This window comes from Cephus cinctus, unplaced genomic scaffold, assembly GCF_000341935.2.
Source record: "Cephus cinctus unplaced genomic scaffold, Ccin1 Ccin1_scaffold0515, whole genome shotgun sequence".
NCBI lineage: Eukaryota > Metazoa > Arthropoda > Insecta > Hymenoptera > Cephidae > Cephus > Cephus cinctus.
This window is the reverse complement of record NW_014333179.1, coordinates 193,597-219,364: the sequence shown is the minus strand read 5'-3', so window position 1 is coordinate 219,364 and position 25,768 is coordinate 193,597. Positions and strand designations below refer to the sequence as shown.

General features: G+C 34.4%; 4 protein-coding genes across 4 annotated transcripts; all 4 read right to left on the bottom strand.

The window, feature by feature from the left end:
- Positions 1-572: 572 nt before the first annotated feature.
- LOC107268303 (hydrocephalus-inducing protein homolog) lies at positions 573-17,305 on the bottom strand. Its single transcript, XM_025085617.1, has 59 exons — positions 17,116-17,305; positions 16,929-17,051; positions 16,770-16,853; positions 16,522-16,703; positions 16,202-16,443; positions 15,944-16,141; positions 15,593-15,865; positions 15,326-15,535; positions 15,046-15,249; positions 14,812-14,967; positions 14,671-14,758; positions 14,433-14,615; positions 14,114-14,370; positions 13,905-14,044; positions 13,692-13,839; positions 13,402-13,619; positions 12,929-13,335; positions 12,691-12,855; positions 12,455-12,626; positions 12,030-12,389; positions 11,779-11,969; positions 11,526-11,719; positions 11,317-11,467; positions 11,143-11,261; positions 10,886-11,081; positions 10,729-10,818; positions 10,153-10,669; positions 9,938-10,064; positions 9,765-9,875; positions 9,459-9,701; positions 9,178-9,401; positions 8,984-9,110; positions 8,784-8,920; positions 8,466-8,714; positions 8,094-8,388; positions 7,767-8,027; positions 7,379-7,703; positions 6,998-7,306; positions 6,674-6,924; positions 6,329-6,613; positions 6,029-6,266; positions 5,736-5,964; positions 5,435-5,659; positions 5,075-5,379; positions 4,834-4,993; positions 4,577-4,772; positions 4,289-4,519; positions 4,054-4,223; positions 3,761-3,965; positions 3,153-3,691; positions 2,948-3,083; positions 2,599-2,886; positions 2,307-2,510; positions 2,126-2,239; positions 1,841-2,071; positions 1,549-1,773; positions 1,345-1,490; positions 1,100-1,280; positions 573-1,012 (listed from the first exon to the last, which is right to left on the bottom strand). The coding sequence occupies exons 1-59, from the start codon at positions 17,226-17,228 to the stop codon at positions 857-859; spliced, it is 12,504 nt and encodes a 4,167-aa protein (XP_024941385.1). The 5' UTR covers positions 17,229-17,305; the 3' UTR covers positions 573-856.
- LOC112494437 (hydrocephalus-inducing protein-like) lies at positions 17,242-19,351 on the bottom strand. Its single transcript, XM_025085615.1, has 9 exons — positions 19,127-19,351; positions 18,937-19,061; positions 18,783-18,876; positions 18,487-18,710; positions 18,352-18,419; positions 17,690-18,272; positions 17,429-17,615; positions 17,292-17,354; positions 17,242-17,256 (listed from the first exon to the last, which is right to left on the bottom strand). Exons 1-9 carry the CDS (start codon positions 19,343-19,345, stop codon positions 17,242-17,244), a joined length of 1,578 nt encoding a protein of 525 aa, XP_024941383.1. The 5' UTR covers positions 19,346-19,351.
- On the bottom strand, positions 19,348-20,700 carry LOC107268300 (hydrocephalus-inducing protein homolog). The gene is made up of 6 exons (XM_025085614.1): positions 20,578-20,700; positions 20,302-20,508; positions 20,033-20,228; positions 19,834-19,972; positions 19,644-19,771; positions 19,348-19,581 (listed from the first exon to the last, which is right to left on the bottom strand). The coding sequence occupies exons 1-6, from the start codon at positions 20,698-20,700 to the stop codon at positions 19,376-19,378; spliced, it is 999 nt and encodes a 332-aa protein (XP_024941382.1). The 3' UTR covers positions 19,348-19,375.
- A 111-nt stretch (positions 20,701-20,811) lies between these two features.
- On the bottom strand, positions 20,812-25,742 carry LOC107268299 (putative uncharacterized protein DDB_G0271606). The gene is made up of 3 exons (XM_015740938.2): positions 24,743-25,742; positions 21,201-24,675; positions 20,812-21,116 (listed from the first exon to the last, which is right to left on the bottom strand). The coding sequence occupies exons 1-2, from the start codon at positions 24,766-24,768 to the stop codon at positions 21,576-21,578; spliced, it is 3,126 nt and encodes a 1,041-aa protein (XP_015596424.1). The 5' UTR covers positions 24,769-25,742; the 3' UTR covers positions 20,812-21,116; positions 21,201-21,575.
- Between the last annotated feature and the right edge of the window lie 26 nt (positions 25,743-25,768).

Sequence of the window (25,768 nt, the reverse complement as noted above, 5' to 3'; positions counted from 1 at the left end):
GGGACTTCATTTTCTTAATTTTCAAAATATTTACTACCTTCCTTCCTGAGCTTTTGAAGTGTTTTACTCCTGAAAATTCAGTCGAGATTTTAGGACGCGGCGAGACTCACGTTGAGATGTCGCCATTTTTAATGATCGACAAGGCCCATAATATATATGGGCGTTATATATTATATATAAGCGATTCGCCCGTGGCACGCGTTAAATGTCTATTGGACATGATGAGACTATATGTATATTTAATGAATGATTAATAAAATGAAAAAAAGAAATACAATATACTCGTACACGTAGCCAGTATATATATATATATATATATATATATATAAATACGTACAAAATGTTTATATACTGTCCACGTATTATGCGTATATGCTGTTACAGTGTTCTAATCCAAAAATCATACCAATTTACGAAAAAAAAATATATATATATTATAGATTTAATAGAACAACTGGTATATATATGTATACATACGCGTTTACGTGTACCCTTTGTAAGAATAAAAAAAAAACGAGGAGGCGGATGAATGGGATTTTAAACGAAAAGAGAACGAATAAGAAATGAGTGTCGCGGAAGTTTAATTTATTATTCATAACGATAATCACTGATTAACGAATTAATTCGAATACGACAAGATGGCCGCCGACTTATCGGGGAGACGCGCGTCTTTTGCACCGCTCGTGAATTAAAAGAAGTAACTAATTAATGATCGTACTATTATTAATCCAGTAGGTACACTTTTCTACAGTGTACCGAAATTTTGTTTATGTATGTATAGCAATTTATATTTCCTACATAAAGAGAACGGATACACCATTTTTTATTTTCTTATTTTCAAACCTTTTCCGTACAGTCACTCGTTTGATCCTCTCAGATAGAAGATCCAGTTAATGTGGGATAACGCAGGATCTGTGCAGGACACCAGAAGTTTTCCAGTGACTGGATACTCGTCTATGGAATCGTCTTGAGTGGTTGGTGAGTTTTTATAATATACTGTTATGCTTGTAGTCTGAAATATTTAGTCGAATGCATAATTTCAGAAAGTGAGGTTAAACAATGTTCAGTGAGATTCTTGGGGGGGCTTTGACATGCTTACTTTCTTCGAGCGTACTGTCTCTTCGGATGTTTTCGTGGTGAAGTCAGGTACATCCGGGATAAATTCAAAGGTTTTAGTATCTTTAAATATATTCTTGAACGAGATATTTACTGGGATTCCTCGCTTTAGCATGAAAGGTCCCTGTGGCTTGGGAAGTTGACAGGTTCCCACGATTGGATATCTAGGATTTTAGGTAGTAGAATGCTTTTGACTGTTTTTATTTATTAGGATTATTCTAAACATACGTATAATTTCCAGTTATTTCGGAAGCTGCTGTCAAATTCGCTGAAACGCTTTCCAAATCGCTTGGCTCATATGTCACATTTAAGTGTCCCTCTTTGAGTCCTGCTATTGTTATTGTTTTATCACAAGAAAAAGAATTATTATCCACCTGGAAATAATTAGTAGATAATCATAATCAAATAATAAAATTATGGCTCGAGATTTACCTTGATCGCAAAATCAGCTGTTCTTTTACTGTGATTTTTTATGGGAATCGTAAAAGTCGTTGAGTTTCCCAAATTGGCGGAAATTTGAATTAATTTTTCAGGCAGTGGTGGTGTCGCCTTTAACTTTAATTCGTATGGAAATATTCCTAGTTCCATGGAATTTAAATCCAATCTTGTAACAGTGTCTGTTACCAGCATCGGATAGAATTCAATATCGATATTATCCTAGATAATCAATATTTGATTTTTATCAAAAAGCATTAACACAATTTACTTTTTTTTTTAAACTTACGCTGGACTGAGCTTGTACAGTTTTCGGAATACCGTGAATTATTATGTCCAACCGAGAACAAGTTGCTGTATACGTTATTGGGTCTTTTAAGGGATTATCTAATTGCAAACTGTGACACTTTTTCGTGCGCACTGCGGTACTCATTTTTATTGATTCCAAAATTTCTGGTTTCGTTACTTTATACAGAAGTTCATAGAATTGGTACTCTCCCTCAATGTTTGTAAAAGTTACCTACAATAAGTATCGTTGAAGTTCGAGAAAATTTATATAATTTTGTACACAAACCCGAAAATGAAAATTCGCTTCTTTGTAACAATGAAAAACAGCTCTATAATCACGTTGTCCATTGGCAGGTACATCCAATTTCGTATTTCCGGTAAAAGTGTAAACAGGATCTGCCTGTTGGAAAAAAATTAGTTTTAATTCAAATCTGTGTTAGTTTATTCTCTCTTTTTCTTATGCAAACCTTGAGATCGCCTATTGACTCGTATTTACAGTCATAAGATTCTTGTCTGTTCAACCAATTGTAAACCGGAAGGAGTTCAACAAACTTCGTTTTAGCTGGAAATTGCCGAGTAAAACTTGCTAATACTCTTGGCGGAAGTGTACTGCCTAAGAGTTCATAAACCATTGGCGGTTTTCCTTCTGGTAATTCAAAAATTATGGTAGCCTATAAGAAATTAAATTCGAAAAAGAGGTAAACAAGAATTAAAAATTAAATTAGAAATTAAGTTCAACCCGTAAAAAAGAATACTAACTTTATGTGGTTTATCTTCTTTGGCACTGATTAAGGGTTCGTATGTGATGATGCAGGCTGTGGTTTTTTTAGCTGGAACTGTAAAGTCTTCAGCAGTAAAGTAACTTCCGGTAAGAATCGGTCTGATGATCCAATTTTCATTTGTGTCATTTGCTATGCTCAAAAATTTCTTTTGGCTCTCGCGCACCTCTACAGAGAATCTTAGAGTATCAAGAGGTTCAGGAATTTTGCAGGAGCTGCCAGACATTCTTAGATTCAGTCGGCCATATTTTTCTATATCAATGGTAGCCTTGAACACATCAATAATTCAGATTAATTATAAATTCATTTGCAGCGCCATCAGGATTTACCTCTGATTCAAGATTATTAGCCAGTAATGTCGGATGAAAAGTAGATGTAAAAATGACATCCATTCCAGGAGAACAGTATCCGGTTATAGGGGAAAGGTCAAAGTGTGGTTTCAATTTATCTATATTCCATTTGAATCTATAAATGACACATTAATATTGATATAAATATCTGGTCTCATGGTATTAAATTATTTAATTCATTTACTTTGATCCTAGGTCCCCTGTATTGTACAACATTACTCTGATTTCGGATTTGCTTCCTCGAACTATTGTTCCAAATGATACATACTTCCGGTCGAGCTGAAATTCTGCTCCCATGCAACTTCCTTGAATGATGAACAAAGGTATAACAGTGGAATCTATTTTTACACCTATTTTATCTTTGAAGGGTTTCATCCTTTCGGTTGGAGAGAATTTCAGGATCACTTCCGTTTGTCTGTTAGGTTCTAATATGACTGCTGAAGAAGGCTCTATGTTCAAAATTTCTGGTAGCGACCATATTGGTTTTTTAACATCTTTTAGTGGTTCTATACGCTCTTGTGGTATTATTTGCATTTTTTGTTCTGTTGAACAAGATCCATCTGGATACTGTTTCTCATAATTAAATAATTTTCCAATGAGGTCAAATGTCACATGTACAGGTGCCCGACCTTTGTTCACCACTGGAATTTTTTTAATAACACTTTTGCCAATTTGCAAATTTCCCAATGTTATGAATTTGTCCCTTGGATTTATCAGTGATATCTAAATGAATTTTTTCAATGTTATGAGTTTATTGGTTTTGATACTATTATCTGTATTCATTTTCCACACCTTGTACAGAATCCCTTCGCCAGTAATAACGACTTCCTTTTTGATAATGGAATTAATTTGGAAAGTCAAAATTTCACAGTAACGAGTCTCTTCCAGCGGTTGAAAAAATATTGTTATGCTAACTGTTGATTTTGGTGGGACTGCACGATCCAGCTGGTCAATCTTTGCAAACATGTGAGGAAGGTCTTTGAACTTGCACTCCACCCTAAAGAGAATGCAGACATGTCAACTTTTAAGTTTCTCTTCATTGACTTAATTGATCGGGATCATTAATCATTAATATTGATGCTTACACGCAGGACGTTTCTTCAAAATTTGTGAATTTTAATTCGCAGCTATATGAATTTGGATTTTGTGATAGAACGTAACGCGGTCCGAAATCATATTTATTAAAATTAAATTCGTAGGATGACAGCTTTGCAGATCCTTTAAGTATCAACTTGTAAGAAGGACCTCTGTTCACCTGTAAATTTAGTTGAATATATAAATATTCAAGGAAACAGATTTAGGGAAATTAAAGGAAATTACATTTAAAATAATACTATGTTCAATCTTAGATTTTTTTGTTGGAGTTATTGTCAATGTACAAGATGACTTCGATTGGCTGGTGACATATCCTTGCTTATGACTAATTGTAATCTTGTAGGTGTCTTTTTGTAAAATCTGAGGATCTTTACCAAGATCCCAGCAATAATAAAATGTCATATTTTCATGGTTAGTGATCTCGATTTTGAAAACTATTGGTATTTTTAATATAACCTGTTGGAAAAAAATTTTTTTAATGATCGTAACATGAGTTTCAAGAATAAACTTTACTTTGCCAAAGTCGACACAGTTCTCTTGATCAGGATTAATTTCTTGAACTTTTCCACTCTGATCCACACAGGAAACTATTGGTTTAATATTATAGGCTGTCGTTGTAATAAGAATTGTCAAAGGATCCTTCATCTTTTTAATCTTACACTGAACTGTAAAATCTGAACATCCTGAGACTCTTGGAAGGAATTCAACACTGAAAAATTATTTGCATATATTAAGGATCAATGATGAATTACGTGTATTATTAGTTTTACACTAGATCTTTCTCGCTGTTTGCTTGCAGGACACCAGACATTGGTTGCACTGTTAAATTCTGTAGTCGTCCTGCTGAATAAAGTGAATCTGACAAGATGCGAAAGGATAAAGGAAAGGATTCGTTGTTCACTATTGTTATCCTATCTACGACTTTCATTCCTGTTAAATTGATGAGTATAGAAAATTACAGACATTAATTTTCCTTCACATTCTTCTTTGTAATTATCAAAGACTATTTACCAACTATAGTTGGTTTCATTCTGAGATGCAATGGCAGTTTGTGTACTGATGGTTCTGTGACTGTTGCTACTAGCAAGAATATTGTTTCTAGATTATATTTTTTAATTGTAAAGGACCAAAAGGATTCAAATACTCCAATATCTTCTGCCAAAAAAGTAAATGCCAGACTCGTTCTCTTTCCTCTTTGCGCAAGACCTTCTGTTACTTGACAATGAAAATATGGGACTTCTTCAGAATTCCTGAATGTTATGTCTCTCCAGGAAAATTGATAGTCCTCCGATGTAGGATTGATCATATCAAATTTTCTAAAAGGGATCAAAAAGTTAATTGATTGTCGCTGGATATTTTCAGGATATTTACTTCATATGAGTCTCTCCAATTCCAATTATTTGGAATTCTATAACTCGCATGTCCTGGCATACAGGAATTATCTCTTCAAGGATTATCGGTCCTTTTCGATCTGGATTTCTTCTGCCACTTGTTAGGTAATCGCTTTCAGGCACCTCAAAATGACAATATGGCAACAGGCTTCTGGCCAGTATTGGAATATCTAAAGGATTTAATTTTGGATCCAAGTTTTCAATACTGCAAGAGAAATATTATTGTGTACTAATTACAGTTTGTATTTTAGGTCATTTACAATCACCCTATGGACATGTACTTGCAACTCAGATAGGCTTTGTAATCGAAAACATCCAATGGTGAAAACTTCAGGGTGAATTCTTGCGATTGTTCTGCTCGCAAGATTCCATTTTTTGGATCTATCTCAAAAGGACTAACATCACCCTCCAACCAACTATCTGTACTTCGATCTGTCAGTGCTGCAGTACTGCTAAAAAGGTCAGAGGCCTCATAGGATGGACTATTTGGTTGAACGTCAATGAGTTTTTCTATAAATCCAGGATTTGATGAGAGAGTAAATAAAAAATATTCGTTTTACTCAGCATTGCTAACCATTAGAAGGTAATGGTCTGCAAAGGACATGGCCCTTTTCATCCTGTTCGTAGGGAGAGTTCCTTAAGGATTTAGAATTTAGCTTGCAATATGAATCCTTGTAAGATTTATCTTTTCCAATCAGTGCTGTTACTGTGCTTTCTACTCGAATAGGATATTGTTCATCCATTGTTATTTTCCAAGTATATTCTGCATCAACAATACCAGGATTCGCGAGGACGAATTTATGTTCCCTTGTCTACGTGAAACAGCGAATTAGAAATTTCTCATACATTCCAAGTCCAGGATATTGTATCTTACTTGAAATATCATGGTATCTTTGAAATTAATGTCTGACACGTCGCAGGAATATACAGAGTATCCTGCAATTGCATTTAACAGAACTTGAATGATTCTGTAGGTTCCTGAAACAATTTCATGAATCGGTTCATCCGTGGATCGAAGGATTTTTTTCGAAAGAACTGATTGATCGTTAACAAATTCATTATCTTGAATCCATTGGACGCTAGTTTGTCTGTCGTCCCAGGAAACGTCATCCTGGGATTCTGTTAAGTGGATTTCATGTATAACACACTCCAGACTTGTCTGTAAAAGGATCAGATTCATAGTAGGTAATTATTTAATTCAGCAGAATATTTAGGATACCTGCGTCAAAGTAATTGGTTCACTAGCAAGAAATGTTGCTAATATGCTCTTGCTACTGTTTCTTATCAAATGTCCTGTCGTAGGTGTAAAAACCAAATTGGAATGTGCTGACCATTCAAATCTAAAATTTTGATCCTTTGATCTATTCGATATTCTGAAATTACATCTGTACATCTTATTCAAGTGACAGGCTCCATAATCCAATTTATAAGTCAGAGCAATATTTCCTTGTCCAGGGTGAACTGCAGATTCTTAGAAATAAAGGAAGGATTTTAATTCTAACAGTCTTTCGAAGGACATTAATTGTAAAATGACAGGGCTTACGAATCGATGGCGAAATTATTTTATGTGCCTTTGTCGAAGCTCCTTTATTTGATTTTTGGGAATATTCCAAAGAATTTATTTTTGTAGGCAGGATTTCATGCGTATCAGATAATTCAAGTCCTTCCAAAACAATAATTTCCATGTATCCTTCACCGCGTAGATCCACTAATATATTCTCATATGGATTGTCAATGATAAAAAGTTTAATTTGACCCTCAAACTTTCCAACGTCCTTTGGGGAAAATGCTACATTGATCCTTGCTGATTGATCAGGTATCAAACGACAAATCGTACAGTGATCAGTGGATCCTGAAATTGATGTTAATATACTACAAGGAAATTCTAACTGAACATTGTGTTAATAATTTATTTATTTTGTACCATCAGGAAAATCCCAGAGCTTTGTCGACTGTGCAGTAGGCTGAGGATATTCTATTGTGTATAAGGATTCAGGATCTCCGTGCACTTCAATAATTATCCTGGCCTCTACGGAACCGACGTTTTGAAACTCCAACGGTTTACATGCTGACTCACGCATGAGAATCCTGCCAAAATTAATAATGGCTGTTTCTCTTTTGGAATGTGGCACAGGATGTAGAAGGACGACTTCCGGCACACATCCTTCCCCTGATAAGTTTATGGTCAGACCAGGACCCTTCAAAATTTGTGGAAGTTCCACCAGGATATCAAAAGCTCCACTGTAAGTCTGGATTATTAAAAATTATTTGTTTTAGAGTCCTAAAAGGTTTTTTTTACATCTAAGTGATACCTGTATCAAATGGGGCGTGAAGGACACTGTAAAAAGTTTACTATTCATTGGTGGCACTGTATCCTTTAAAGGATCTACTGAGAAAGTATCCTTTTTGCCATTTTTGGAATTTAACTCGCCGAGTCGCATTACTATTTCCACATCCGCTGGAACCATTCCAGGATTATAAAGTTTGAGAAATGTCTTGTGAGTTTTAGCGACATTTACACGCCGGAAGTAGAGACGTTTCTCTTGACATGCAAATATCGTGTGGCCTTCCATCTGTCATAAGGGTGACAATAATTTGTTTGAAAATTCTTAACGCTCCTATATTAATTACTTTGATACCTCTTTAGGAGATATGAAATCCTGAATGTTATCAACTATGTGATTCTCGTGAAAAATCGACTGGAGATCATCAAAATCAATTTTGGGAATGCAAGAGTTTACTTTCAAGATAAGCTTTTTGCCATTTTCTTCTTCCGGTACGCTGTTAGGTACATTGATAAGGATGGTTTCTTGAAGGTGGCCATTTTCCTCGGGATAGCAATCAATGCTCAAAGTCTCCGTTTGACCGACGCCAATGTCGCCCCCGTTTTTTGAAAATGTAAACGCTCCTATCTTGAAGGGAACAATTTCGATTCTAAAAAATTATGATAATTTCATGTACAGGGTTTCTTTGGTTGACACTGAAAATTTTAATTTGAAAAATTCTCTAACGGTTTTGCTGTAGTTTTTCCTGTTTTTGGAGATTTCTTGTCCTTTCTCGATACCGTATCGTCGTCCTTGTTCAACAATTTTTTATCTTTTTTTAACAGTGGCGTGAGCGATAGTGGCATTTCCAGTATATTTGTTATCGAATATTTTAATGGAAATTTGCAGGTGTTTTTAATATTCAGACACATGGTCTTCTTCGTGTAGATCGATATTGAACCAAAATCCAATTTTGGATATGGATAAATTTCGTATCTGATGCATAGATTATATTGGATTTGTCTTTCATTTGTCTTAATGTACAAAAAGTGACTGTTGTATTACCTGACGTAATAGGAAATCACAGAAACTGTTAAAGGAAGTTCAGCAACAACAGAAATGTATTTGTTTGTATCAACAAGATGACACATTAGCAAAGGGGCTTCCTTAAGAACGATTTCAATTCTGGGTATAAACGTCACCTAAGGATCACGGAATTGGAATATATTGTAAAAAATTCTATTTTAAAAACTTTCATATCTCACAAGGACAGTGGTTCCTTTATCTGGTAAAACAGATCCTGATACAGGTACTATGAGTAAATCCTCTCTCAAATATTTGGAAAGATGTGGATTATATTTTTCCAATATTTTATCTTTCTCCACGTGAATCCTTTCATAAAAAAAAAAGAGAAATATATTCATTATAATTAAAAGAAATTCTCACAATGTATTCTTACACGAATTTGATTTCATATGGGCCCCTATTTTTTATAGTGAATGATCCTTTAGTTTTTTCTCCAACTTTTACAGAATGAAAATCAATTGGATTCGCTGAAGACACGTCCACCTGAACGTCGTACGTTTCTCCTGATATAACGATGGAATCAGTGAATACAGGATCATCGTCATCCTGATATATGTAAGCATGAAACGTCATGGAACATTTTTCAATTACACCAACCTGAAATGCAAAATCTTGAATTTGAATTAATTTAAGATAATTTAAAACGATACTGACTGTTTGAGCATGATAGCAAAATTCCACGTGGCTATCTTGAAATGGTTTCGTCATTCCATTTTGTGGGGAAAATGTTATCTGTGCATCAACAGGTACATGTGTGACAATACGCCAATAAATTGGAACGTACGATTGATTTTTTATAGTGACGATTCTAGTGTCCTTTCGGTACAGAAGGATTTTTTCGAAGGACACTTGTTTTCCTTCTAATTCTATATTCAGATTTGTGCCGTTGCATCTCAACTGGAATTATAGAGTTTATGAAATTTCCAAACTGATACAATTTTTTCCAAAAGCTGTTTTTACCTGTATGATGTTTACAGCAGGATTATCCTTGATGCACAGGATCAGCTTATCAAAGTTTGTTCCTAATTTGGTTGCTGTCGCAGTAGCATCAATTGTTCCCAACTGACCAGACTGTGATAATGGTAAATATTGTTTATTAGGCAAATTTGATAAATTTTTTAAAAATTACGCACTCTTATAAAGAGATCCGTTGGATTGAAACTAAAAGCATCGTGGTTGCCATCCATTAATGAAATTGAAAGGTTTGCATCAATTTTTGAAATGTTGGCCAGAGTGAATATCGTGCTTTGTCGATGAGGTCTAAATTTAAAATTAATGAGTCAAAATTCATTAGTAAATTTATGGGTTTTAAATGTTAGTGCAATGATCTTTGAAAATGAAACAGAACTTTTTGTCTTTACGCGAAAGTAGCAGTGAGCCAAAATCAAAGGTGTCAGGATCCTTGAAAAATGTTGGATCATTGAATTCATTCAAATTATTCTTCGGAATTTTAGTAAATAGATATTCAGGATCCATTCTAATTCGTGGAAGATCACAAAATCCTTCCACTTGTATAAAGTGATTGGATTCAGCATCCGCAACAGTGAAAATATATTGCTGCGTATAGTTTCCTGATGTTTTGGGATAAAATTGTATTTTGAATTTTTGTAATTCCCCTGGTTGCAGGATCCATCGTGATTTCATTGGTTCGTCGGTTGTTTCAGGAAATTTTTTAAAAAGTTCATTATCTAGTCCCACTTTGCTCGCTGAACGAAATTTGGATTTGGATTTTCTTGATTTTCTTCTATTTCCTGCTAAAGGAATTTCTATTCCTTCAGTTTGACTTTCCTGTACGCTTATGCTGCTTGCAATTGCGGATTCAGGATTTTCTTCAACTTGTGATACACTTGATAATTTGAAAGTGTCTAATGACAAGAATTAGATAGAGGTTTTTTGAATAGAATTTTTAAAAAATATTTGTTACCTTCAAATATAAGTGGTCGGAGTCTTCGGTTTTTGGATTTCAATATCGAAAACTCCTTTGGCCGCATATCTGGCGTTGGAATGACGTTAGCTATTAAAAAAAATTTTCAATATTTAATATCGAGAATTATACATTTTATTTTGTTTAGGTAACTCACTCAGTGCTTTCTTCATTGAATCATTTTGTGCAACCTGAGTACTCAGTACATCATACATTCTGTTACTCCAAGGATCATCGCTCCTTAAGATCCATATAAAAAATTCTTTTGCATCCTCTTTATCGTCATCTGCTATCGATGTGTCCTTTGATTTGACTGACTTTGATTTTGGTTTTGATTTTGGTGTCACAAAATCCTACAAATATAAAAATTAATTTTTAATATTAGGTAGGTACAGTTCATAAAATTATACTTACTATGTTAGAAGATATTGTAGGATTCCAATCCTCCAAAATTAATTTAATAGCAGTTAGATTATTTTGATAATCCTGCATAGCAATTCTCACTTGATTTATATCCTCTGGAAGCTGATGTACTGTTAAAAATGAAAGAAATAGTTATGTGAAGTTTTTCGCGATAAACTGTTTTACTTTTTTTTGGACTAGATTTTTTATCTGCTCCCTTTTTTGGACTCGTTTCCTTATCACTCATCGTTTTGGGCTGATTGCTAATTTTCTTATCTCGACTTGCAGCTTGACTTAGCTTGCTCTTATTCCCTTTGACAGTTTTATCCTTTGATTTCTTTAAATGTCACAAATTCGTTCAACAAACATTTCAAATGTTTTTAAATTTATCCTACCATTTCTTTTAATTTATTCGTTGACATTGCTTGTCGAAGTTGGTCCATCTTCATTTTACTTTGTAGTCTTTTCACAGTCAAAATTTTTTCAGCGTAAAGTTTTCTGTCTTCCTCCAAAAGCAGGTCAAAGCTATTCTGAGACATTTCTTCCATTTCTTGAAGCTTGCGTTCCAACTCTGCATCTTGCTTTTCCTCTGATTATAAAAAATTCTTTTAGTATAAACTTTGTCAAATTTATAAAACTTTTATTTACTTCTCTGTCTTAAAAGCTCATTATTTTTTCTCTCATAAATTTTCATGTCATTGTAAAAACTGATGAAAATTGGAAATTTAACGTTTCCAACAATTTTTAGAATTACTGATAAAGTCTCCAGTTCGTTTTTCAAAAAATCATTCTTTAGTGTTACCAGCACGAAACCATTTTCAAAATCCAACATTGATATTCTGTAGAGAATTCTTCTTAGAAATTTATACAAATTAAAAGCAATAACGATTTTATCAAACCTTTTAGATAATGCTTCAACTAAGATTTCTTTTTCAATATTCAAAAATGTATTCCCAGGTTTGTCAGTCCTGGCAGATTTATTCTTTCCGGTAGTAGGTCTGGCTAAAATTTGTTGCATCAACAGAATAGCCTCCACCTTGTATTCATATTTGGTCAATGAATTTTGTATATTCTCAATATCGTTAGGTGATGGAATTTTTAGAAATTCCTCCGCAGGGTTAGGATCGGTATAAATCTTAATCATTGCTTTCTCAGCAGGATCTTCCTTAATCCTTGGAGAAACGGACTTTATTGATTCTATGGTAATTGCGTATCTGGAACTATCCATTGCAGTTTCTTTGTTGGCAGCTGATAAGTCTCTACAAATAAAAATTGAATTATGTAGTCAAGAGAAAGAATCCTTTTTTATTATTTTGTTAGTCACTTGCGCTGCTCCAATTTCTGTATTAATTCATTGTAACTGAAATCCACAGTTTCACGCAATTTACTAGCACACGCGTCACTTCCTAGAGCCATGATTTCCAGAAATGCTTTGTCCAGGTTTAAAACAGGAATTTGAAGAATCCTGGCACAGCGATAAGCTGCCCTTTGATACTCTGATTATATTTATTCTGAATTAGTTATACAACGCAACTTTTAATTTTTGCTTTCTGACATTACCAGTAAAAGGTGCTCCGTGAAAGATCATTAATAATTTCATTTTTGATACAGGATGATTTATTAAGACTGACGTAGTTCTTTCTTCAATAGAATCAAACATGTTCTTTACGGGATCTTTCATTTTTTCATGAAAATCTGCCATTTTCTGCTGTTCGTCTATATAGCCTAATGTACGTACATAGGAAGATGGAAATAAATATCTACACGAGAAAAGAAATAATATTTTGAAGAAAATTACAGTGTACGAGATTTTCTATCTCGTCAGCATCATCTGTATCCAAAAAAGGAACATCTTGCATTGGAGAAAAAGTATTCAGAATGTCCGTCGCTCGACGATTCAACGATTTTCGAGAATCGGGAGACGATTTAATTTTTTTTATTTTATCCTTATTTTCCTTAGAATTCTCCAGAATTTCCTTGATATCCTGCTCAGTATCTACCGTTGTTTCAGATTTACTGTTTTCTAATTCCTGGAGACGACGTGTCTCGTTCAATGCAGTTGCCATATCCTGAATAAGAGTTCCATAAAATGTTAAGAAATGTCTGGGCAGTGGCTCGCCGGTTCTTCTCGGTGGCAAAAGGATCTCATTGGTTCCATAATAATGGGTGAGAATTCTGGATATTCTGTCGTTCGTCAGGAATTCGCTATGCACAAACAATAATTATTCCCCGTTTTATAAGAATGGTCGATTAGAATAATTTTCAAAATACTTGTCTAGGTGATGCCAATAAAATTCTACAGGACACTGTCCAATGTTTTCAATAGTGAATGTAATATCTTCGATTTTCGAAAACGGGATTATGGTAGGAAATATAATTTCGGATTGCGATATTTTTATTGTATGCTGTATTCCAGTTCCAGTTAGAATAATAGTAGGTTGTTCTAGGCTCTGGTGAACTATTATATTTAATTTGGCTTCGATAGTCGCCTTAATTGAAAATCAAATGAATTTGGGCAATTATTATTCAAGCTATTGAAATACTGAAAAGGAGATTCTTACAGATTTTATCGGTTTGAAATAAACATTTATAATGCCACTTTGTTCTGGGGCATATCGATCCTCTTTGTAATAGACTATAAATGGACATTCCTCTCTTGTTTTTTTTCCTGTTGACAATTTTATTTGCCAAACAGATTCCACCAGACCTCTAAAAAGGGGAAACGAAAATTAATTTAAAAAATTGCTTAATAAATATAAATTCTCTTTACATACATGTTTTTAATTACAAGTGGGATCATTAGACAGTCACCAACAATGACTTTACCAAAATCCAAAGAATTTGTGTTCACAGACATATAAGGATATGTAACCGTACTCAAAATAGCGACTGGCATGGTACAGCCGTATGTTACCTAAATTTTGAAAAAATTATTTAAGCTCAAAGAAGCAACGAGGTAAACTTTAATCAATGTCAAAATTACTTCGAAATAAATTCTGTGTCTTATTTCTGTTATTCTGTCATTGTATCGAGATGGCAATGGTAAAAATGTAATATGGAGGGTCGTATATTCTCCAGCTGGTAAATTAGTCTGATCTCGAAAATGAAAAGAGATTCCAGATTTATGAAAGGGATCTTTTTTGGGTAATCTTTTGATTTTCACTTGGACACTTGTAGGACCATAATTGAATAACAAGGCTGAGTAATGAGTTGCTTGATTGATAATAACATATCCCATATCTAAAGAAGAATATTAATTGTATTGTCATTTTGAATGTTGAGTAAAAATAATTGGTACTCACCAATAATATATTCTGGTGTATAAAGATAAGGTATCACACTCTTTTTATTCGTTACATTGTAATCTTTAATTAGATATATATTTTCTTTGATAAATTTTTGTGCCAGCATCCTATCAATAGCCATATTGATATCCAGGGCAGTTGGAAATATTTTTGGATATGAAATAATCTCCCAACCGTTTGCTAAAAAAAAATATTTTAGGAAATGTACGTTTCAAATTACGATATTTTCTATTACCCAGAAGATTGTTAATATCTATTTCAGAGTCTTCGATATTACTCTGAGGAACTATCAATTCAATTTCATGAAGATTTCGTTTGTCAATCTGAAATATTTAGTTTTAGACTGTTAATTCCATGAATTTGACTTAGTTTGTACCTGTGAGAGAAATTCTGTGGTAATTGTACTAATCGCCTGATATTCAAATTCTTGATTATTATCATTAAAAATATTCTCTCTTGGCAGTTTCAAATAAACCTGAGGAAGTGATGCAAAGCCTTCTATATTTATTGAAATATTTGTCAAATGTCCAACCTGTAAATATTAAGAATATTAATATAGTAAGTCTTTAGAATTATTAAGTGATTTTTAATTGTTCTTGCAGGGTGGTACCTCGATTTCGAAGCTATCCCTGAAACTACCAGGAATTCTTGGCTGATAAGAAACTGATAATTCAACAGTTGCTTGTAAATCAATTGTACCAAATTCTGGTTGAACGATGATAGGACTTTCCACAGCTTTGGATACTCTATAGGTAAATTTAATCATACTGTCATTCTTCACTGTCAAAGTTGCTTGGCAAGTCTCGGAGAATATCTGTTGTTAATAAACAATTAATTCAAACACTTGAAATTAATAACAGTGTCGCTAGAAATTGAGACACGTAATTTACCTTCTGTCCAAAATCGATGGTCTTCTTATCGATAGAAAATTTAATGGCATCCGATACTGCCTGAATTTTTATTATTTCTGAAGGTCCTCGGTGCACGTTACATACAATATTAGCATCAATTTTCATTGCTGTCAAACCATGAAAAGCGATGCTAATGTATTGAGATGAATGTGGCGGTACTTGTCCTTTCCAAGGTACAATATCTAAAACCTGTACAAGTTGAAGTTTATATTTTTGATTAGGCTAAATGATATTATAATAATCAACCTCGTTGATAAATTCACTAGAAGGAGGTTCTTGACTTAAAACATTCAGTATTGGAATTTCAGTATCTTCAATGAAATATTTGTCAATTATTGGTAGCAGCAGGTCCTTGACTTCTTGCCAAGAAATATCAGTTTCCGTTATAGTTTTTGTAACGTTACTATCATATAACTGTACAGATTGCTGATTTATTTCTTTATTCTTCAAATCATTTTTATTCTCTTTCTCGAAGATGATTTCATTCTTTTCAGTAACATTCTCGCAATTTTCTAGATTCTGACATTTGAAAAAATGGTTAAACTTAGAATCAATTTCTAATACCCATTTGATTCATAAAGAAAACTAAATAGGCACTTCGGTATCTGCAACATGTTTCGTGACAGTAATACTTTCTTCGATCCATTGAATCTCATAGTGTACTGAAATTGGAGTATCATTACGTAACTTCAAAAGTTTCTCAGTACTGCAACCAAGTACGCAGCTCAAATTTATATTCCTGGGAATTGGTAATATACGCGGATAGTTTATTTCTGCTATGCACTTGATTTTATCCTGCATTCATATTAGATTATTAATTAACAATTCATTTCAAATTGCTTAAACAGTTTTTACTTTAGTAGGATGTCCATCATAATCGAATTTAAGATATCCTTGAAAAGTCTGTGGTTCTGTAAATCCTACATTAACATCCTTAAATGAAAATAGTACACGGATTTGTATGGGAACATAATCTTCCAGCAGAACACACATAGAATTAATCAGTTCCTCCTTTTCATTAATCATCTTAAAAGGCGGATCCACGTTGATGCAAGCATTTAAATTGAGCTGTGATCGATTAGTTACCTCCAGATCATCTGAATATAATGTTTGAACTTCAGTTGCATTATGAGGCTTATAAAAAACATTACCTTTTTTTTTTCATTTTAACTAACCGATTTCCTGAATTTTGTCACCCTCAGAACACAAATCCATACGAAAGTACAATTGTTTCTTGCTAAAGGATATACGAGGTTCAATGAAAGTAACTGTGAATGTACCGTTTCCTATTACTTCCCGCCTTCCCTGTCCTTCTATCAATGCATGAAGATACCATTCTTCCTTGACAGTTTCGTTCCTGGCAAGAAGAACATTTTTTTTCAATAATAATATAGTCATTAATTATTATCAGTTAGACGCTTACTCTTCCCAAGATATTTTACACCTGACTGTGGCACTGTTGCCTGGTGGTAAATTAACCATGTATGGAACAATGGCAAATTTCTCACTGTAAAGATTCTTTATTAAAATACTTATCGAATCTACTGACTTATCTAATTTAACGACTGATTTATTGATTTACCAAACTGGCGGCTCTATACGGCCTTTAGGCAAAACACGAAGATCACTAGTGTTGGACCAAATCAATTGATGATTCCTGGTACCTTTATTAGTGATTGTTATTGGTATATTGACATTCTCGTGGCTAGATTAAAATAGTAAATGTTTATTAATAAATATTTTATGTACAATTATTTGATAATAATTACCTAAACAGCAGACCCATGTCGTACGAGGGAAAAATCAGGGGATTACATTCTATGCTTGTGCCAATTCCTGTTGCAGTTACATGCACACTTATGGTTCTACTATTTGTTATCATAATTGAAATTTTATCAGAGTATTTTCCACTATCAGTAAGAAAAATAGTCACGTGCAATTCTACTTGTTGATTAGATTCTAATTCTCCACTTGTAGGTCGTATCGTCCAGGGTGATTTTTTTCTATTCTATAAGAAATTTGAGGAATGCAAATGTTGTTTTAATAACATGTACTTTATATAATTACTCAAAGGTGGCTTACTATGGACACTCTATATGATGCTGGGATTGGCGAATCACTTATGAGCATCAATGGTAATGTAACATTGCGCAACAACAACACTTCACCAAAATCCAAGTGTCTAGGCTTTACAGAGACAACAGGTCCTTGTCCATTGCAAATAAGACTACAACATATTGTTGGATTTTCTTCCCCAAATGTGAGAAGACTGTCAAATGTAAATGAATATTTAAAGAGTATGAATATTTTACTTTGCTGTATTCTCTTAGAACAAAATATTACTACAAGTGTGTCTGCTGTGTTCCCAAGACGCTTGTCATTATTGTTATCGTTACATTTTTTGATTGCAATGGTTTCAGGTATCCCTGATAAATTGACAAGGAGTACAACATGGTGGTCGAGACGCCAAGGGATTGTGGAATAATATAAAAGTATCCTTCAACGTCAGATGTATTCCCTATGGTGATGGTGCGCGTATATGGAAAGTTTATGAAACAAAATCTTATGGTGATTTCAGCCGGTGTTACCACGAGGGTTGCAACTTTTCCATGAAATGTTATTGGCAGCATCACAGGATCAGAATCAGAGTCCCACATGTCAACCTGAATTGCAGTTTGACCGTATTTGACTATGTTGGGTGTGTAGGCTATTTTGGCCCTCAAAAAATTGTGTGCCATTACTACACCCCTTTTTGGGAATATGTTAAATTCTCGAGGACGAGCTTCCAATTTTGGTTTATTGATTGACGTAGCAAAATCGTGGTGGCTTATTGCAGAATGACTACCGTCGCCCAGAACATTCATTTGAAACGTTACTGGGACTAAGGATAGATTGTGAAGGCAAACCTCGTGCTTTGTTGTAAATCCTAAAATGGGATAAATTAATTTATTAATCAAAAGGATCTTTTTTACCTTTAATTTCTTTTGGAATGTTTCAGTTATTACCGACTGCTGTCACGCCGAAATCCAGACAATCCTTGTCAAAATGCAGGGTCGGACGTATTACGTTACCTCTGGAGTTTAGTGAGTGGAAATTTGTTATGTTCAGAAAATACTTATTGCTTTTGTTACGCGACTTACTTAATGTACATGGATATTGTCTCGAGACTTTCCTTTACTACGAAATCAATTCTCTCTACGAATTCGCCTGTTTTCTTCGATGAAAATGCCACGTTGAAGGATTTGTGCTCTTCTGGTTGTAATTTCAAACAGGTTGGGGTCACTTCTATTTTACCACCAAAATCCGTAGGCTTTGATCGATAGATCAAGGTCCCAGGAATGAATCCTTTATTGACACAGATTATCTGAGGGAATGCAATGACAACTTTGTTAAATCTTAATCCTTTACGTATGTTCATATAAATGTATTTGACTACCTCGTAATTGTGAACGGAGCACAAAAAAATGGAACCCACGTCAGCAGTGACTATATTTAAAGAAAATGTCGGTCCTATGCATATTCCAGTGAAACTACAAAATAATTATTTCTTAATCACAATTCGTTTTTCATTGTAATTGCATTTTTCTTACTTTATAGGAATCCGATCTTCGCGCCCATCAATTTCCAAATAAGCCACACTAGTGATCTCTCCTATTTCATCAGGATCAAATACCAACAGTACGTCTATTGAGCTCTGTGGCCAAATTTCTCCAGACTAGAATTAAAGAAATAAAATATCAGTGACTAAGTTCTAATATTCAAGAAATTAACTTACTGTACCATTGGACTAAGTTTAAAGCAGGAATGCTTGTAATCAAATGTGCAACTTTGAAGTTGTACTATCTCATCTGCATATATTCTGTGACAGATGTATTCGTGTACTTCTGCTTGACAAATATTGTAATGGATTAAATCCATACAGCGCAGAGTCTCAACAGATTTGACAATTTCAAATATTCTTGCGTATCTGAAAGACAAAATAATAATGTAGATCTTCATTGGTTTCCAATTTTTCTATGAATTTTCTAGTTACTCCGTTTTTCTCTTTTCATCACTCTCCTTATCCTTGTATTGCATCCAATGGAACTTAACAATATAATCACTTCTGTTATGAATGGTAAAATTTTTTGATCTGGATAATCCAAAGTATGTCTCATCCAGTCTTAAGCTTCCACGGTCTAATCTCACATTAGCATTAATAGCTGAACTTTTTAGAGACATCCCAATGGTTTCTCCTGTACAAAAATTATAAAATGACAGTCTCTCGACAATCTTGACAGTGACACTTTTGCCATACCAATTTCGTATCTCAGCAATAAATTGGCTTCAAAATCTCCACTTTTGTCTGACACAAAACTTATGGTAAACTGTACAGTATCATTTTTTTCAATCAGACCCTTACAAGGATTCACTGAGAATTTAGGGCTGTAATTAAAATTGTAAGATTGAGAAAATACAATTTTGATAATATTAAAGTCTATTAGTACTTGTCACTGAAGAGTCTGAAGACTGCTGCTACTTCACTGACATTTCGTACAAGAATTGTTTTAAAAGATATTACTTTGACAGCCGTAGATGGAATTTTTATTATGTCTGGAAAGTCTAATATTGGCCTGGGTCCAATAGCTGAAAATTTGATTATTCAATAGAAATAATAATGCAAGAACTTTTTGACTAGGTCTTTACCAACTACAGGAACATTAAAAGTTTCAGAATCCGTAGCAAATGTCAGTTGATACTCATAGTCACGATTTTCCATAGGCACAAATTTTATGCTGTAAACGGATGCCATGCCTGGTGCAATTTTTGTGCCCAGAGATCCTTTATGTTCTACACTGAAGTAGGGATCAGTGTTGGAGGACATTTTCAAAGAATGTAGAATCTTTTTTTTTTAGAGAATACAAAGGTCACTAATTTTAATATGCTTCATTATTAGTTAATTAATATTCTCTTACATTGGATGCGTTGCGTATGGTGAGAGTGACACTGTAGACTTGTCCAGGTATAAAATTTTGAAAAATAACAATACTGGGAATTACTTTAAAGGCAACGGAAATTTCAAGAAATTCTGATTTCTGTTTGGATTTTAATAAAAAGTCTGATCGCTCCTCGGTCGTTAATGACATTTGCTTCATGTATTCAGATGGGAAAATGGTAATAGTCTAAAACAAGAAATATTAATTGAAAATTTTCTCCCCCAAAAAGAACCTCCAAATTTTACAAACACTTACATCAGTAAACTTTTCATTCTTATGAATGTGCTTGTCGTCCAAAATCATTTGGAATATTTTCATTAGATCCCATTTTTTTGGAAGAGCTTTAATTAGACAGTCTGCATTGGTTGTTTCTTCCATTATTTATTTGTAAAATTATTATATCCTTTATTCTCTTGCCGACTACTTATGCTTCAAGTGAAGTTTGCACTGATTATATATTGTTTCTTATTGCTTTGTAATAGCTAATCGAAATTATTGACTGTTCTATTATTTATTTAGCATAGACAATATAAGAACAGAATATTTAACACTGTCTATATGGCAAAGAGCATGGATGTTTGGAATTGCAGGAATTTCTTGGAGTACAGCATGATGATTTTAAAAGAGATGCTGGTACGCAGCAGTATGGTGGATCAGGTGGTGGCGGACAACAAGGCATTTTGGAAACGCAACAAGGATCGCAAACCCCTTGGTAGCAGCACATTCCTGGACAAGGTCCACGAGGACATCCTAAAGGAGGGCATCTCGTATTACAAACTTCAGGCTCCGGTTTCCTGATAAGAAGTCCAAAATTATTATCGACGAATACTGGAAAAAAATATTGTACCAAATTTAAATACGTAATTCTTTGTACTTACGTTGTTTCAATAGCGCAAATAATGTTTCTGAGCTCGTCCATGAAATTACGATTTTTTGAGCAGTGTCCCATTTTTAGTTTGTGAAAATTTAGTGTAGATAATTTTGAAATTATTTTAAAACTGTCAAAATTACGTGAAATAATTGAGGCTTGCCGTTTGACTGTCATTTGATTTTTATTTTCTATTTTTCGGAGCAAGCTCTGAGGATTTTCTTCCTTTATATTTACATACATCATACAGTAGCTTGCAAAAGGAAGTAGATAAAAAAACATATGTATAATACAAGTACATCACCAATAGTATGGTATATATGAAATCATATAAAATAATGTTATATAAAATATATACTTATAAAAAGCCTGAATTTTATCAGGGTTAATGTTGACAAACGGCAGGTTGCAAGTATTTGCCAGAAGGATTCGAAATGAAGTCAGGACGTCGTGCGAGATAAGTAACGCCACCTATAATTTTTGGAACACGAATTTCCGGTTGGCCGCAACTGTCTTGGATGAAATCGCGTCCTGCGGAATTCTTAAAATTATCCTGCGCATCGCTGCCCATGTTATGCCAATATCCAACTGGCTGACAATTGCGTTGTTGGTGTGCAGAATTATCGCCTTGACCGTTTCCATTAAAATGTTGTGCACTTCCATAAAATTGTTGACCCTGATTATTAGCCAGATACTGAGCACCATCAAATCTGGATGGAGTTTCAGATTTTTTCATACTCAATGCTGTTTTTTCGTTGTGCAAATTCGACAATTGCTGATAATACATTCCTTGCTGATGCATATTCTGTTTCTGATAATTTTCAGGGGAGTACGCTTGCTGTTGATGATGTTCCGGTAGCATCTGTTGATAACTTGCCTCATAATGTGGATAATTCATTGGCAGATAAGGTCCCGCGGTCCCATTTTCTTTTTCGGCCATTAAGCCATAACAATTTTGGGAATGTGTGGCAGTCTTTTTTTGTCTAGGATACTCGTATAATTGTTCATGGGAATTCCTAGAAAATGCTATTGGCCGTGGTGCTGGATTATTTGGATTTCTGGTATTCTCGATTCCATTGGCTGAAATGTTTCTTCGTTGTTCCTGGAGTTGTGGAGGTTGTCTACGTTCTTTTGGAATTGTTTCAGGATCCTGTGCTCCATTTAATCGAACATTGTTGTCCTTTTTATTTAAATTTACTAAATATTCATATCCTCTTTGATTTTCAGATTTCTTCAAACCTTCCAGTGCCTGTCGAATCGTTTCAGGATCCTGCAAACCATTACTTTGTCTTTGCGGCCTAATGACTTCTTTGTATTTTCGAAGTTGTAGTAAACTGGAAGGTTCTACTATTCTTGTTCGTTGCTGATTTGTTTCTAAGGCAATTCCAGCAGTTGGAGGATTTCCATATTGATGCATTTGCCATGCTTGCTGTTGCTGTTGTTGCTGCTGCTGCTGCTGCTGCAGTTGCAGTTGCTGGTGTTGTTGCAGTTGCAGTTGCTGGTGTTGTTGCTGTTGCAATTGTTGATGTTGCAGTCGTTGCTGTTGCAGTTGTTGCTGTTGCTGCAGTTGTAGTTGCTGTTGCTGTTGCTGTTGCTGAATTTCCATTGAATATCTAGGATCCGAATATTGCTGATATTGTTGAGTAGCCGATAAACATGCAGGATTATTCTGGTACAGGGCAGGCATAGAATTTGTCGTCATTTGATAATTTTGAATCATATTATTATGAACTGCTGGAATTCTGTTTTGTTGCTGATGATACATTGGTTGTTGCTGGCACAGTTTATTACTATTCTGCTGTTCGTTTCCTTGTTGCTCATAGGCATTCTTTACCTGTCCATCAAGAGTAACATTTCCTCGTTTCTGCTCATGGTCTATCATTAGATGCTTATTTAGTTTATTTTGAGTCCGTTGTTGCTGAATCTTATTAAAATCATTGTACGTCATTCTGATTGGTGTTAAGTGCAGCATCCACTCAGGCTTCTCATCCTCGGCAATTTTTGTGATTCTTCTTTTCCTTACCAGTATCGGTTTCTTGTCATCATCATCATTTTCTTGCATCTGTTCCAAGTAGGATATTTGTCGACGCTGCTCAAGAAGTAACGTGTCGAATTGCCGTCTCATAATATCTTCGGGAATTCCTTGCTGGCGCATAGTCGAAATCAGCAATTCCTGATCGCGAATCATTTGAGGGGTAAATTTTACAACTTTTCTTCTGTCGCTTGACTGTTGCTGCTGTTGTTGATATAATTGCTGGGATTGTTGTAGTTGTTGATATTGTTGAGGGTGCGAATTGACTTGCTGGCTCGGTTGTGGATAATATTTCATTGGTTGCTGAATTTGATCGCTTGATTGCTGTGTCAATTGATTGTCAATCATACTGTTGCTTCTTATCCACGAATTTTGTGGATTCATAGAATAAGGTATATTTCTGTAGTACGGTTGCTGTTGCTGGATTGTTTTTATCTGATTTGTAGCAATATCTTGAGGTGAAGTCATTCCTACATTCCTGGGAAACCAATTTCCATCTAAGCCTGAATGTCTATTCAAGTAATTATTGTAACCTATTTGATTATTTTGTTGCTGAATCATACGTTGCTGCTCAAGCATCGCTCTTTGTTGCATCTGTTGTTGCATAGCAAAATTATTTTGCAATTGCTGTTGATAAGCATACTGTGGGTATTGTGGCAATGATCGTATTGCTGTAGGCCACGTTGCTTCTTGGTTATTAGGAATTTTAACGAGATTTGGTTCGGTATATGCAGACTGCAACTGTAAACGTTCCTGATTCTTCTCTTGTACAATTCCATCAGGATACACAACTTTATTGTGACCAGCAACAGTACGCTGATTGTATCCTGGAATTTCACTAGACCTGTTCTGCCGTAGAATATCCTGAGAAATTGGTCCAGCAATCTGTTGTATATTATTGAAAGGCACAGAAATTGGAATTGGCTGCTGCGTCCGTTGTTGCTGAGGAACTTCAGAAACAATAGGAATTGCCGGTGCAGTTGCAGCTTTCCTGGGCGAAAAATCTCTCGTTACTACGGCATGTGGCATGTTTGGAACAAATGGTCTGTGAGCCTGACGTTCTAACGGAATTGCAGGAGCTTGCGTGCTAAGCAGCACTTCCGATTGACGTTGCTGAAGTAATTTATGTTCATCTGGCTGTTGCTGAAATATCCGTTGGTGACTTTGCTGAGTAAATTCAGGTCCCGCAGGCGTGCCAGAATATGGCGAAGGGCTGCGATTTCTCTTAATGGTTTCAGCAGGAAAACATTTGAGTCGAGGTGAGGAATTTGAACGCATTTCGCGATTTGGACTAAGTCTTGTTTTAGGCATATTACTGGACTCCAGAACATTTTTGATATTGCCAATTGCTGGTTCACCTGAATTTCCAATATTCCTCTTACCAGCAACATTTTCCAAACTCTCTGCATTCCCTGGTATCTTTCTTGGCTTGGGAACTTCAAAAAGGCCTTTTCTAATGAATAGAAAAACTCCGTTATTATATGCTTATTTTTATACTCAGAAATTATTGATCCACTTACTTCCTGAGAGCAGTTGTTACATGCATTTTACTTTCGCTTAATTTGATTTTAATTACCAATCAACGTGAACATTGAATCCTCTTAATTTTCGCATGGATTTTACATAACCCGCCGGTGAGAACACTTTTGTGAAGTGAATGGAAACTGTTTCTATGGAAACTTACAGTCTCAGATCCAACTTCAAGAGTATCTTTCGTGGACTATTTTTGATTAACTAGATAAAATATAGGTTAAATACAAGAGAGAAAAAAAAAGCAAACTTTCCCAAAAAGTTTTATTGAAAAACAGTAAGAAACAATTATATACAAGGTTCGACAACACCTAAATAATGAAAAACAAATAATTAAAACTCAACAATGTTTAAAGAAATTTACTCGTATCTCGCGTGTAAACCCTTATTGGTTCATTCGTTACTTATGCCTAGTGAAAATCTTGTTTACATTTCCTTAGAAAGACCAAAACCTACCGACACCCTTTTTACCCAAAATTAAGGAGAGAGACCTTATTTTTAAAAAAATGGTTTCTCAATCCCAGTGTAAAGAAATGATATAATTCCTAATCATATTACAACAGTTACAATTGGTCGAAATAACAGACATAAAAAGTCACCAGGATATGAACATTTCAAAATTTGTACGAACTTGCTAGTATAACGAGGACGTATAATAAAATTTAGAAAAGCTATTAAAAATAATAACGTCGATATTTCGACGCATTATATAAATTAAAAAATAAATATAACTATGCGCCATGAATCTTTTAATATATTATTTAAATTGTATAACTTAAAAATTAATTAAATATAATGAATCTATATACATTTGGCAGGTACGTGGAAGCGTGCGCTTCGGATTTTAACAATATGACAATAACAAAGACGATTAAATTAATTCTTTAACTAATATAAATATTATGTAAATAAATTTCTCTAGCTTCAATAGCCTTGAGACCGAACACCGAGAATAATAAAAACTGAATATAAATTAACAAAAAAAAAAAAAAAAAAAAAAAAATAATTCGTTGGAA

What these genes read in the sequence shown, in the direction of transcription:
- LOC107268303 (XM_025085617.1), bottom strand. Translation starts at nt 17,228, where the DNA reads ATGATAACAAATAGTAGAACCATAAGTGTGCATGTAACTGCAACAGGA. An exon ending in TCACGCCCCATTTGATACAG is followed by an intron (nt 7,704 to 7,766) that starts GTATCACTTAGA and finishes TTAATAATCCAG; the next exon opens with ACTTACAGTGGAGCTTTTGA. An exon ending in AAGCGAATTTTCATTTTCGG is followed by an intron (nt 2,072 to 2,125) that starts GTTTGTGTACAA and finishes TACTTATTGTAG; the next exon opens with GTAACTTTTACAAACATTGA.
- LOC112494437 (XM_025085615.1), bottom strand. Translation starts at nt 19,345, where the DNA reads ATGAAGATCTACATTATTATTTTGTCTTTCAGATACGCAAGAATATTT. An exon ending in GAAGATCGGATTCCTATAAA is followed by an intron (nt 18,877 to 18,936) that starts GTAAGAAAAATG and finishes ATTATTTTGTAG; the next exon opens with TTTCACTGGAATATGCATAG. An exon ending in ACAATATCCATGTACATTAA is followed by an intron (nt 18,420 to 18,486) that starts GTAAGTCGCGTA and finishes ACTAAACTCCAG; the next exon opens with AGGTAACGTAATACGTCCGA.
- LOC107268300 (XM_025085614.1), bottom strand. Translation starts at nt 20,700, where the DNA reads ATGGAAGAAACAACCAATGCAGACTGTCTAATTAAAGCTCTTCCAAAA. An exon ending in TTCAGACTCTTCAGTGACAA is followed by an intron (nt 19,772 to 19,833) that starts GTACTAATAGAC and finishes TTTTAATTACAG; the next exon opens with CCCTAAATTCTCAGTGAATC. An exon ending in ATTGCTGAGATACGAAATTG is followed by an intron (nt 19,582 to 19,643) that starts GTATGGCAAAAG and finishes ATTTTTGTACAG; the next exon opens with GAGAAACCATTGGGATGTCT.
- LOC107268299 (XM_015740938.2), bottom strand. Translation starts at nt 24,768, where the DNA reads ATGCATGTAACAACTGCTCTCAGGAA. An exon ending in GTAACAACTGCTCTCAGGAA is followed by an intron (nt 24,676 to 24,742) that starts GTAAGTGGATCA and finishes TCTATTCATTAG; the next exon opens with AAAAGGCCTTTTTGAAGTTC.